At 34.1% G+C, this 12,860-nt stretch overlaps 4 protein-coding genes across 5 annotated transcripts; 2 read left to right on the forward strand and 2 right to left on the reverse strand.

Moving 5' to 3' along the window:
* Positions 1-910: 910 nt before the first annotated feature.
* Positions 911-4,376, reverse strand: LOC131602130 (uncharacterized). Its single transcript, XM_058874137.1, has 2 exons — positions 3,897-4,376; positions 911-1,720 (listed from the first exon to the last, which is right to left on the reverse strand). Exons 1-2 carry the CDS (start codon positions 4,124-4,126, stop codon positions 1,408-1,410), a joined length of 543 nt encoding a protein of 180 aa, XP_058730120.1. The 5' UTR covers positions 4,127-4,376; the 3' UTR covers positions 911-1,407.
* On the forward strand, positions 1,961-2,950 carry LOC131602129 (auxin-induced protein 15A-like). Of its 2 annotated transcripts, none has more exons than XM_058874136.1 (2): positions 1,961-2,209; positions 2,528-2,950. In XM_058874136.1, exon 2 carries the CDS (start codon positions 2,546-2,548, stop codon positions 2,807-2,809), a length of 264 nt encoding a protein of 87 aa, XP_058730119.1. In that variant the 5' UTR covers positions 1,961-2,209; positions 2,528-2,545; the 3' UTR covers positions 2,810-2,950. The 2 variants fall into 2 exon arrangements, with proteins under 2 accessions (XP_058730119.1, XP_058730118.1); XM_058874135.1 differs by lacking the exon at positions 1,961-2,209 and adding an exon at positions 2,213-2,334.
* A 3,092-nt stretch (positions 4,377-7,468) lies between the features above and the next one.
* On the reverse strand, positions 7,469-10,578 carry LOC131602131 (auxin-induced protein X10A-like). The gene is made up of 2 exons (XM_058874138.1): positions 10,263-10,578; positions 7,469-8,012 (listed from the first exon to the last, which is right to left on the reverse strand). The coding sequence occupies exons 1-2, from the start codon at positions 10,490-10,492 to the stop codon at positions 7,700-7,702; spliced, it is 543 nt and encodes a 180-aa protein (XP_058730121.1). The 5' UTR covers positions 10,493-10,578; the 3' UTR covers positions 7,469-7,699.
* On the forward strand, positions 8,717-11,937 carry LOC131602133 (auxin-induced protein 6B-like). The gene is made up of 2 exons (XM_058874139.1): positions 8,717-9,085; positions 11,481-11,937. The coding sequence occupies exons 1-2, from the start codon at positions 8,849-8,851 to the stop codon at positions 11,772-11,774; spliced, it is 531 nt and encodes a 176-aa protein (XP_058730122.1). The 5' UTR covers positions 8,717-8,848; the 3' UTR covers positions 11,775-11,937.
* The last annotated feature ends 923 nt before the right edge of the window (positions 11,938-12,860 follow it).

Consider the following 12,860-nt stretch of genomic DNA (forward strand, 5'->3'; position numbering starts at 1 on the left):
CTTTATTATGATGACACAAAATGTTATTGATTATATGTGCTTTATTCATTGGTTAGAGCTCGAATATTCACTTATTATACATCTATATCTTGGAGTTTTTCGCGTTCCTTTTCTCCCTCAAACGGGTATAACTATTTCAAGGTGCTAAACCCTTCAATTTTTTTTTTCTTTTGTTGCTACTCCATCGTTCACAACTAGCTTAATACCATCTACAATTGGTCCTGACATTCTTTGCAATCACATTTTAAGTGTTCTTGTTTCATTCTCCCACGATTATTTCATCATCTTCAATCAGAAGTCTCTTTTACTCCTTTGTTCTCTGAATTTCATCGCTTTAGCCTTTGTTGTGTGATGGTATTTTTAGGGAGAATGGTGAGTGTGTAAGGTGGATTCCCTTGTCTCAATTCTAAACGGTACCCTAAGTGTTGGATATTTATTCAAGCTTTTCATTTCATGTGTCATTACTTAACAATGAGGCTTCCATCAATGTCTTCTTCCATGTTTTTTCAAAGTTGGTAAGATCATTGCTTCTCAATGTGTATACTGTAACAGTTACAAACCATAGAAAATGATTACAAGCTCTAGATCATAGACACTTGAATGGATACATTCTTACAAAAGAAAGAAAGAAAAGATTTGGCTCAACATATATATAATTTCTTCATCTTTGATTATAGATATCCTAATCATATTTTAATTTTTCCTAGTTATTTATGGTACATAGATGTTCATATTTCAGAATCAATAATAAAATCTTACTTTTCATACCAGGATAAGTTAGTTAGATTTTTATTGATTTGGTGAGTGCGTCCCAAGGCTCAGAATGAAATATTATAATATATGTTAACATATAACTGCTGAATATGAACGAAATGATCGTAGAAACCTTTAAACTCAAGTAATTTTTTTTTTTTAATAAGCAATGATTATAAGAAATCGCACTAAGGGTGCAACCCTTACAACAAGAATACACTAGTAATTGTTGTTACTACATAATGGTAATTTATACCAATCATAAAAATTAATCCTACGCGATGGTTCCCTACTACAAACCCATCTCCAAGAGCAATACATGATGTGAGAAATCACCTCATCAAAGCTAATTTATTGCAGCCTTTCCATTACAGTAGAGATAAGAACAGTTGTATAATATATATACTTTGTTTAAATTTGCTTATAATATGGGACAGAGGGAGTATATATTATACTTTGTTTAAATTTGGAACAAGCTAAAATTGTTTTAAGAACCTTTTTGTCATAACATTCTCATTGAGGCAACATTTTATGTTTCCGTAGGAATGATTGATACATGGAACGGAACAAACTAAATGAAAAGAAAAAAATGGTTTCTGTTAAAAAATTAGCTTAAACTAATCTATCTAAATCTCCATTAGCATGATTTACAGCTCAATTCAAGCGAGACGTGAGGCTTAAGAATTCATCCTCACTGCATGGAATTGTGAGACCACCCATTGGATGATCATATCCAAATTCTTCTTCTGCTTCATTTAACAATTCTTGAAACAATGATTGGTTCAAGTATGATACCGGAATCACAAACCGCTTCATTTTATCTCCAACATAGACTGCGAGGTAGCCCTTAGGGACTTCAAGTCCTTTGGTAGATCCTTGGGTTTTGGAAAATGATGTTTTTCTGATAATACTGCGGAAACCCATTGTTTCTTTTATGTTAAAGGAGTGGATGAGAAATATATACTGAGTTGTGATGTTTTAGGATGTAAAAGACTTGTGTGGCTTGTGAAACCAAGGAGTAGTGTATATATAGTATATAGTTGTAATAGGGCCTATTCAGGGAGAAGGGATCACATGGTATTGTCTAATAGAGGTCATTTTCACGGATTAGGAAATTTAAGACATTTCAATGGTGAAAGAAACCTGATGTCTGTTGTTGCATTTTGTTATAGCTATTTCAACGGTAGACATGCTTTAGACATCTCACATGTTTCTTCAAATTGACAATCCAGCTAATATACATTTAACAGTTAAATATATCAGATTTATGTGCAATTTGAGTAGGACCTGACTGAGAGAAGCTCAGAAACAGTGTTTGGAGGCAAGTAGAGAACCAATATTGGACACAAGATCACTATCCATTATGAACCACAGTTTTTATTTTTGCAAGACAACATAAACTCCGTGATATCTGCATAACAGATCAGAGCTGTGCGGTCCATGCTTTAATAAATAAGTATGAATTTCAATTAAACTTCCTGGTGGTGTGATATGTTGGTGTATTGTCTATTATTTTATTTAATGATTTGTAAAGACCTCTAAGACAATACCATGTGATCTTATCTATGCTCTTGTCTTCTTGTATACTCTTTGATCTCATCCTCCTAATCTTATACTAATTATTCATGTAGCCAATAGTTTCTTAATATTCTTTTCTCTATATATATTCATTGCTACAAGCATTTAGAGCCAGCACAAATCATTCACATCCTAAAGCATTAGAACATCAAAAACTTCCCCTTACTTACAAGTCTTTTTTAAAACATCTTTTCAGGTTTCAACGCATACAACAATGGGTTTTCGTTTTCCTAGTATGATCAAAAGAGCATCCTCTTCAAAAGCTATGGGCATGCCGAAAGGATATGTTGCTGTGTATGTTGGAGAGAAACAAAAGAGATTTGTGATCCCTATATCATACTTGAACCAACCGTCGTTTCAAGACTTGCTGAGTCAAGCCGAGGAAGAGTTTGGATACGATCATCCGATGGGGGGCCTCACAATTCCTTGCGCAGAAGATGTCTTCCAAAATATAACTTCTGGCTTGAACGGCCTATGAAAGAAACATCAAAAGAAACTGACATAGCTTAGTAGAGATATTTTTTGTACACTAGGCATCTTACCAAACTGTAAAGATGAGAAAAAATGACCATTAGATTGACAGAGTTAGAATTTAATGATAATGAATTCAATTACTTAATTATCATCTTTGTGTTTTCAGTTTATTGCATTTAAGAACTTATGAAATATACTATATGATTAATTTTGGTTGCTATAAAAAAAGGACTTTGTATCCTGGAAAATTTAAAAGAAAGAATATATAATAACTCATGATTCCTACCAAGAGCAGAGCACATATATTTTCTCTAGGGCAAAAGGTGAAACATAAATTTGTTATAGTTTTATTTTAAACTATATAACTTCACAAGCAAATGCACAATAACAGTGCCAGTAACAAAGTCAATTATTCTACTTATTAACACAGGCCTCATTTTTATGAGGTCTATTATTAAGATATCTTTATCCAAAGATTTTAATGGTTAGTACTTATTTAGTAGGCAGTGTAAGTGATAGATAGCTTCTTACGAACCACCACATGGTGCTGTCTTATACATTTTCATCAAGAGTCACAAGAATATTGGCCCACTTTGTAGATGTACCGTTTCAAATTTGTCCTATGATTTTATCAGGTACAATATTTTAGTTATAATTTTTCCATTACAGACAAGATATAACAGTTGCAATATTATGAACTTATAGTCTTAGAATCAGGAGCCTCTGCCAACTTGGGGTGTCTTCATGTAATGTTTGTTCAATAAATTTATGGGGAAACTCTTGAGCTATATTTAAACAATAAATTTATTTGCTTTTTGATTCTGGAATACTGCTGTATGTATATATGTATGAGAATTTGATGAGATTTGGAAAAAGCTGAAATGAATTAACAATACTATCTTGTCATAACATTCTCATTGAGGGAACATATTATGTTTCCGTAGGAATGGTTGATACATGGAACAAACAAAACGATAAAAAAATGCCTTCTGTTAAAATTAGCCTAAACTAATCTATCTGAATCTTCATTATCATGATATACAGCTCAATTCAACCGAGAGGTGAGGTTTAGGAATTCATCTTCACTGCATGGAATTGTGAGACCACCCATTGGATGATCATATCCGAATTCTTCTTCTGCTTGATTTAATAATTCTTGAAATAATGGTTGGTTCAAGTATGATACCGGAATCGTAAACTTCCTCATTTTGTCTCCAACATAGACGGCGAGATAGCCTTTAGGAACTTCAATTCCCTTGGTAGATCCTTGGGTTCTGGAAAATGATGCCCTTCTGATAATACTTGTTATGCCGAAACCCATTGTTTTTACGTTAACGGATTGGATGAGAAATAGATATTGAGTTGTGATGGTTTAGGATGCAAAAGACTTGTGTTGTTTGTTAAACCAAGGAGTATTGTATATATAGTTGCTAAGGGCCTCTTCAAATCAATAAACCAATGAATGTAATCTGATGTGCTGTAATAGGGCCTAGTGATGGAGAGATGATCACATGGTTTGTCTAATAGAAGTCATTTTCAAGGATTAGGAAGTTTATCGGAAGAACATGCGTATACCCTACCCTCTGAGAAAATGGCCAACAGATAAGCTACTTGACATTCAAGACAATGCAATGGTGAAAGAAACCTGATGTCTGTTGTTACATTTTGTTATAGCTATTTCAATGGTAGACATGGTTTAGACATATCACATATTTCTTCAATTGAAAATCCAGCTAATATCGTCTAAAAGATAAAAATATCAGATTTATGTGCAAATGTGTAGGACCTGATTGATATCAGCTCAAAAACAGTATTAGGAGACAAGAAGAGAACCAATATTGGATACAAGATCACTACAAACCACAATTTATAATTTTGCAAGACAAACTCCATGAATTTCGTATACCAGAACAGAACTTTGTGGTCCCTTCTCCCTTGCTAAATAAGTAACAAGGTCAATTGAACTTTCTTTTGCATGGATAAGCTTGTTTTCTGGTGGGGTAATATGTTGATTTTCGTATTATAATGTGGGATTTGTATTATCTATTATATCACATTATTTGATCGGTGGAAAAGACCTCTTAGACAGTACCATGTGACCTTATAGTCTATACTTCACCAATCATTCAAGTAGCCAATGGTTTCAAAATATTCATTTATCTATATATATTTATGGTTACAAGCATTTAGGACCAACTCAACTTATTCACATCCTAAAACATTCCAGCTTCAAAACCTTAGTTATCCTTTAAAAGAATAATCTTAAAACCAATTCTTCTCAAGTTTTAACACATATAACAATGGGTTTTCGTTTCCCTGGTATCATCAGAAGTGCATCCTTTTCTGCAAAACGAGGAGTTTCAAAAACTGTAGAGGTGCCAAAAGGATATGTTGCTGTGTATGTTGGAGAGAAACAGACGCGGTATGTGATTCCCATATCATACTTGAATCAACCATCGTTTCAAGACTTGTTGAGTCAAGCCGAAGAAGAGTTTGGATACGAACATCCGATGGGTGGCCTCACCATTCCTTGCGCAGAAGATGTCTTCCAAAATATAACTTGTGGATTGAATGGACTATGAAAGTAACACCAAACGACACTGACATAGCTTAGTAGAGACATTTTTTTGTACATTAGGCATCTTACCAAATTGTAAAGATGTGAAAAAATGACCATCAGATTGACAGAGTTAGAATTTAAAGATAATGAATTCAATTACTCAATTATCATCTCTGTGTTTTCAGTTTATTGCATTTAAGAACTTATGAAATATACTATATGATTAATGTTGCTTGCTATAGTATAAGAAGTACTTGGTTAACTGGAAATCTGAAAAGCATGAATATATAATAACTCATCACTCCTAGCAAGAGCAGGGCACAGTTATTTTCCCTAGCTAGGACAAAAGGTGAAAGATAAATTCGTCATAGTTTTGTTTTTAACTACATATCTTAAATGCACAATAACAGTGGCAGTAACAAGGTCAATTATTCTGCTTAACGAACCACGCCTCATTCTATGATGCTTATTTTTAGGATATCTTAATCTAGAGAAGTGAATGGTTAGTGCTTACTTCGTAGGCTATCTGATGGGGTTCTGTGATACACAACTACTCACAAACCACCACATGCTGTTGTCTTATACATATTGATCAAGAGTCACACGAATATTGGCCTTCTATGTTGATGAGTCACCAACATAGTTTTTGTTAGACATCTGAATTTTTCAACTTTTTGTGCAAAATGGTGGTATGACAGCTAAAGGATTGTTTTTCAACTGTTGATATATTCACATTACTATTAGTCATATTAGTCATGATATGGCTTCAACTCAATATTGGTTGCATGTTATAATGTTTTATGCAATCGAAATTAATTGATTTCTTTGTTATAACTCCTTTCAGAACAAGTTCTTTGTGAAAACATGAAAAATCTTTTCAATTATATAAATGACAATACATAATTTCCTGTTGGATCAAGTGCTTTTTCAGGGAAGAACCATTCCTGCTCTGTAGGTCCTAGAACCTTCAGCCTTAGCAACTGATATCTAAATAGATCTTTTACTTTCTTCCCCTCTTCATCTTGATGAGTTTACTATTGTCGTAAATATCTTTGCCTTTAGGACTTAAGTGGTTAAATTGAGCTCTTTCCTAGTGGATCAAATTTGGGGTCGAAACCGATTTTGGCCAGTTGTGATTCTGGCCTATGACTTACTAAGTTAATGGCCTGGATTTAGTCCTGCCTCGGCTCGGTAGGAACAATTGTTCCCAAAGCCCGATCTGGTGAAATCAGGTCGGGGCTTGTGAGTCTTCTTGTAGCTAGGGCTTGTAAAAGTGGTTATAGTGAAACTTCCTCCATATTCAACCTATATTTTCCCTTTAGTATCTTGACATTCTTATATCCTTCTTTGCAACCACATTTTAAGTGTTCCTGACATTCTTTGCAATTGCTCCTGACATTCTTTGCAACCACATTTTAAGTGTTCTTGTTTCATTCTCCCACGACTATTTCATCATCTTCGTTTGGAAGTCTCTTTTACTCCTTTGTTCTCTGAATTTCTTCGCTTTAGCCTTTGTTGTGTGATGGTATTTTTAGGGAGAATGGTGAGTGTGTAAGGTGGATTCCTCCGCATCTCACTTTCTTCTCTATGTATTTAGGTGCAATGAATCATGATATCAGGTACCCCTTGTCTCTATTCTAAACGGTACCCTAAGTGTTGGACATTTATTCAAGCTTTTCATTTCGTGTGTCATTACTTAACAATGAGGCTTCCATCAATGTCTTCTTCCATGTTTTTTCAAAGTTGGTAAGATCATTGCTTCTCAATGCGTATAATGTAACAATTACAAACCAAATGATTATAAGTTCTAGATTATAGACACTTGAATGGATACTTTCTCACAAAAGAAAGAAAGAAAGGGTTTGGCTCAACATATATATAATTTCTTCATCTTTGATTAAAGATGTCCTAATCATATTGTAATTTTTCCTAGTTATTTATGGTACATAGATGTTCATATTTCAGAATCAATAATAAAATCTTACTTTTCATACCAGGATAAGTTAGTTAGACTTTTATTGATTTGGTGAAGGCTCATAATGAAATATTAGAGATTCATAAAACTGTTAACTTCTTTATATAAACGAAATGATTGTAGAAACCTTGAAACTCAAGTCATTTATTGCAGCCTTTCCATTACAGTAGAGATAAGAACAATTGTATAATATAACGGATTAATGATTCTGCTATATATATTTTGTCACAACATTCTCATTGAGGCAACATTTTATGTTTCCGCAGGAATGATTGATACATGAATGAAATGAAAAAATGGCTTCTGTTAAAATTAGCCTAAACTAATCTATCTAAATCTCCACTAGCATGATTTACAGCTCAGTTCAAGCGAGACGTGAGGTTTAAGAATTCATCCTCACTGCATGGAATTGTGAGACCTCCCATTGGATGATCATATCCAAATTCTTCTTCAGCTTCATTTAACAATTCTTGAAACAATGATTGGTTCAAGTATGATACCGGAATCACAAACCGCTTCATTTTATCTCCAACATAGACTGCGAGATAGCCCTTAGGGACTTCAAATCCCTTGGTAGATCCTTGGGTTCTGGAAAATGATGTTCTTCTGATAATACTGCGGAAAACCATTGTTTGTTTTATGTTAAAGGAATGGATGAGAAATAGATACTGAGTTGTGATGTTTTAGGATGTAAAAGACTTGTGTGGCTTGTGAAACCAAGGAGTAGTGTATATATACTATATAGTTGTAATAGGGCCTATTCAGGGAGAAGGGATCACATGGTATTGTCTAACAGAGGTCATTTTCACGGATTAGGAAATTTAAGACATTTCAATGGTGAAAGAAATCTGATGTCTGTTGTTGCATTTTGTTATAGCTATTTCAACGGTAGACATGCTTTAGACATCTCACATGTTTCTTCAAATTGACAATCCAGCTAATATACATTTAACAGCTAAATATATCAGATTTATGTGCAATTTGAGTAGGACCTGACTGAGAGACGCTCAGAAACAGTGTTTGGAGGCAAGTAGAGAACCAATATTGGACACAAGATCATGATCCATTATGAACCACAGTTTTTATTTTTGCAAGACAACATAAACTCCGTGATATCTGCATAACAGATCAGAACTTTGCGGTCCATGCTTTAATAAATAAGTATGAATTTCAATTAAACTTCCTGGTGGTGTGATATGTTGGTGTATTGTCTATTATTTTATTTAATGATTTGTAAGGACCTCTAAGACAATACCATGTGATCTTATCTATGCTCTTGTCTCCTTGTATTCTCTTTGATCCCATCCATCTAATCTTATACTATAGTCTTCACCAATTATTCATGTAGGCAATAGTTTCTTAATATTCATTTCTCTATATATATTCATTGCTACAAGCATTTAGGAACAACACAAATCATTCACATTCCAAAGCATCACAATATCAAAAACTTTCTCTTGCTTACAAGTCTTTTTTAAAACATCTTTTCAAGTTTAACACATACAACAATGGGTTTTCTTTTTCCTAGTATGATCAAAAGAGCATCCTCTTCAAAAGCTATGGGCATTCCAAGAGGATATGTTGCTGTATATGTTGGAGAGAAACAGAAGCGATTTGTGATCCCAATATCATACTTGAACCAACCGTCGTTTCAAGACTTGCTGAGTCAAGCCGAGGAAGAGTTTGGATACGATCATCCGATGGGTGGCCTCACGATTCCTTGCACAGAAGATGTCTTCCAAAATATAACTTCTAGCTTGAATGGACTATGAAACTAACACCAAAAGAGACTGACGTAGCTTAGTAGTGATATTTTTTGTACACTAGGCATCTTACGAAATTGTAAAGATGTGAAAAAATGTCCATTAGCTTGACAGAGTTAAAATTTAATGATAATGAATTCAATTACTCAAACATCATCTCTTTGTTTTTGGTTTATAGCACTTAAGAACTTATGAAATATGACTGAATGAGTAATTTTGCTTGCTATAAAAAAAAAGACTTGGTATACTGGAAATTTTAAAAGAAGGAATATATAATAAGTAATACTCATGATTCCTACCAAGTGCAGAGCATATATATTTTCCCTAGGACAAAAGGTGAAAGATAAACCTGTTATAGTTTTATTTTAAACTATATAACTTCACAAGCAAATGCACAAAAACAGTGGCAGTAACAAGGTCAATTATTCTACTTATTAACACTGGCCTCATTTCTATGATGTCTATTATCAAGATATCTTTATCTAAAGATTTGAATGGTTAGTACTTATTTAGTAGGCAATGTAATGGGGTTTGGTGATAGATAACTTCTCACGAACCACCACATGGTGTTGTCTTATACATTTTCATCAAGAGTCACAAGAATATTGGACCACTTTGTAGATGTACCGTTTCAAATTTGTCCATCTATGAGATAATTTTATCAGGTATAATATTTCCATGATTAACCTCTAAGTTCAGTGGATACTCCTCTCTCAATTGATAATTTACCACAACTCGCTTCAATTGTGAGACATGAAAAACGTAATGAATTTATCATCTTAGATTCAGGAGCCTCTGTCAACTTGGAGTGTCTTCATGTAATGTTTGCTCAATAAATTTGTGGGGAAACTTTTGAGTTAAATTTAAACAATAAATTTATTTGCTTTTTGATTCTGACTGCTGTATGTATGCATATATTAGAATTTGATGAGGTTTGGAAAAAGCTGAAATGAATTAACAATACTATCTTGTCATAACATTCTCATTGAGGGAACATATTATGTTTCCGTAGGAATCGTTGATACATGGAACAAACTAAACGATAAAAAAATGCCCTCTGTTAAAATCAGCCTAAACTAATCTATCTAAATCTATATTATCATGATATACAGCTCAATTCAACCGAGAGGTGAGGTTTAGGAATTCATGTTCACTGCATGGAATTGTGAGACCACCCATGGGATGATCGTATCCAAATTCTTCTTCTGCTACATTTAATAATTCTTGAAATAATGGTTGGTTCAAGTATGATACCGGAATCGTAAACTTCCTCATTTTGTCTCCAACATAAACGGCGAGATAGCCTTTAGGAACTTCAATTCCCTTGGTAGATCCTTGGGTTCTGGAAAATGATGCCCTTCTGATAATACTTGTTATGCCGAAACCCATTGTTATTTTTTGTTAACGGATTGGATGAGAAATGGATATTGAGTTCTGATGGTTTAGGATGCAAAAGACTTGTGTTGTTTCTGAAACCAAGGAGTATTGTATATATAGTTGCTAAGGGCCTGTACAAATCAATTAACCAATGAATGTAATCTGATGTGCTGTAATAGGGCCTAGTGGTGGAGATGTGATCACATGGTTTGTCTAATTGAAGTCATTTTCAAGGATTAGGAAGTTAATTGGAAGATCATGCGTATACCCTACCCTCTGAGAAAATGGCCAACAGATAAGCTACTTAACATTCAAGACAATGCAATGGGGAAAGAAACCTGATGTCTGTTGTTACATTTTGTTATAGATAATCCAATGGTAGACATAGTTTAGACATCTCACATCACATGTTTCGTCAAATTGACAATCCATCTAATAATATACATCTACCAGCTAAATATATATCAAATTTATGTGCAATTTGTGCAGGATCTGATTGATAGCAGCTCAGAAACAGTGTTTGGAGACAAGAAGCGAACCAATATTGAATACAAGATTACTATGAACCTTATTTTATATTTTTGCAAGACAAACTCCATGAGTTTTGCATACCAGAACAGAACTTTGTGGTCCCTTCCTTGCTAAATAAGTAACAAGGTCGATTAAACTTTCCTATTGGCTGTGTGATATGTTGATTTTCTTAAAAGAAGGTGGGGCCGATGTGTATTATCTATTAGATCATACTATTTTGTTCTTTGGGAAAGATCTCTAAGACAATCCATGTGATCTTAGATATCTCTTGTCTCCTTTGTAGATTATTTCTTGTTCACAAGTCAATTAAGTAGCCAAAGATTTTTCAATATTCATTTATCTATATATATTCATGGCTACAAGCATTTAGAACCAACACAAATCATTCACTACCTAAAGCATTCGAATAACAAAAACTTGCCTCTTGCTTACTTGTCTTTTTAAAAATCAATTCTTCTCAAGTTTTTACACAAATACAACTATGGGCTTTCGTTTCTCTGGTATCATCAGAAAGGCATCATTTGCAGCAAACCGAGCAGCTTCGAAAACTGCAGACATGCCAAAGGGATATCTTGCCGTATATGTTGGAGAAAAACAAAAGCGGTGTGTGATCCCCATATCATACTTGAACCAACCATCGTTTCAAGACTTGTTGAGCCAAGCTAAGGAAGAGTTTGGATATGATCATCCAATGGGTGGCCTCACCATTCCTTGTACCGAAGATGTCTTTCAAAATATAACTTCAGGCTTTAATGGGCTATGATCCTGTCACCAACAGAGACTGACATAGTTTATTAGAATTTAATTTTAAACTAGGCATCTTATCGAATTTTAAAGATGGGAAAAAATAACCATTAGATTGACAAATTGTATATATATTTTGTTTAATGATATCGAACATGAATACTCAAGAAGCTTTTCTATGTTTCTGGCTTATTGCACTTTAGAACTTATGAAATATGAATTCAACTATATGAGTAATGTTGTTTGCTATGAGGAAAAAAAAAGGACATGTTATTCTGAAAATTTTCTAAGCAGGAATAGAACATATGGTTCCTGGCAAGGGCAGAGCAAAATTAATTTTCCCATGAGGTACCTTGCTTTCATTAGCAATATGATCACAGTAACAGTAAAAGTAACAAGGTTAGTTATTCCACTGAATGACACAGGCCTTATTCTATGGTGCCTGTTAGGATATCCTTATCTAAATAAATGAACGGTTAGTACTTAGTTAGTAGGCTGTGTAATGGGGTGTATAGACCAGGGCTCACAAACTGTGAATAGGAATTAGTTTAAATGTATTTATTTAGTGTAATTACCGATATAGCCCTGTAACCTTTATATATACGAGAAATAATAATGAGAAAAGTATGAAGTCAAGAATTATTGACATGGTATCAGTAGGTTTTCGATCAAACCTGTGAGTCTTAGGTTAATCTTGGCTTTATTCAGCGACACCCCACTGGGTCGCTCTTGAAATCATCTCGGTAGATCTCGTTTCTCGGTAATTGAAATCATCTCGGTTCTCGGTAATCTCTTCCAAGATTGCGATTCTAATCTCTGGTGCTTACAATCGTGTTTCTGGTAGCGCTCATAAGTTACAATTTTGTTATTCCTCCTTGTTTGCAAATCGTGTTTGCTTTGATCGTGTTCTCGTATCGGTGTCGGCAAGTATTCTGAATTAGGGTTTTGATTTGGTGTTGGCAAGTATTCTGAATTAGGGTTTTGATTTGGTGTCGGCGAGTATCCTGAATTAGGGTTTTGATTTGGTGTCGGCGAGTATCCTGAATTGGAGTGTTGATTTGGTGTCGGCAAGTATTCTTCAGTGTTCTGTTGGTGTTTCTTGTTT

Source organism: Vicia villosa, linkage group LG5, assembly GCF_029867415.1.
Source record: "Vicia villosa cultivar HV-30 ecotype Madison, WI linkage group LG5, Vvil1.0, whole genome shotgun sequence".
Lineage (NCBI taxonomy): Eukaryota > Viridiplantae > Streptophyta > Magnoliopsida > Fabales > Fabaceae > Vicia > Vicia villosa.

What these genes read in the sequence shown, in the direction of transcription:
- LOC131602131 (XM_058874138.1), bottom strand. Translation starts at nt 10,492, where the DNA reads ATGGGTTTCGGCATAACAAGTATTATCAGAAGGGCATCATTTTCCAGA. An exon ending in ATGGGTGGTCTCACAATTCC is followed by an intron (nt 8,013 to 10,262) that starts ATGCAGTGAACA and finishes AAACATCACAAC; the next exon opens with TCAGTATCTATTTCTCATCC.
- LOC131602130 (XM_058874137.1), bottom strand. Translation starts at nt 4,126, where the DNA reads ATGGGTTTCGGCATAACAAGTATTATCAGAAGGGCATCATTTTCCAGA. An exon ending in ATGGGTGGTCTCACAATTCC is followed by an intron (nt 1,721 to 3,896) that starts ATGCAGTGAAGA and finishes AAACATCACAAC; the next exon opens with TCAGTATATATTTCTCATCC.
- LOC131602133 (XM_058874139.1), top strand. Translation starts at nt 8,849, where the DNA reads ATGGGTTTTCTTTTTCCTAGTATGATCAAAAGAGCATCCTCTTCAAAA. An exon ending in CAGAAGATGTCTTCCAAAAT is followed by an intron (nt 9,086 to 11,480) that starts ATAACTTCTAGC and finishes TCAAGTTTTTAC; the next exon opens with ACAAATACAACTATGGGCTT.
- LOC131602129 (XM_058874136.1), top strand. Translation starts at nt 2,546, where the DNA reads ATGGGTTTTCGTTTTCCTAGTATGATCAAAAGAGCATCCTCTTCAAAA.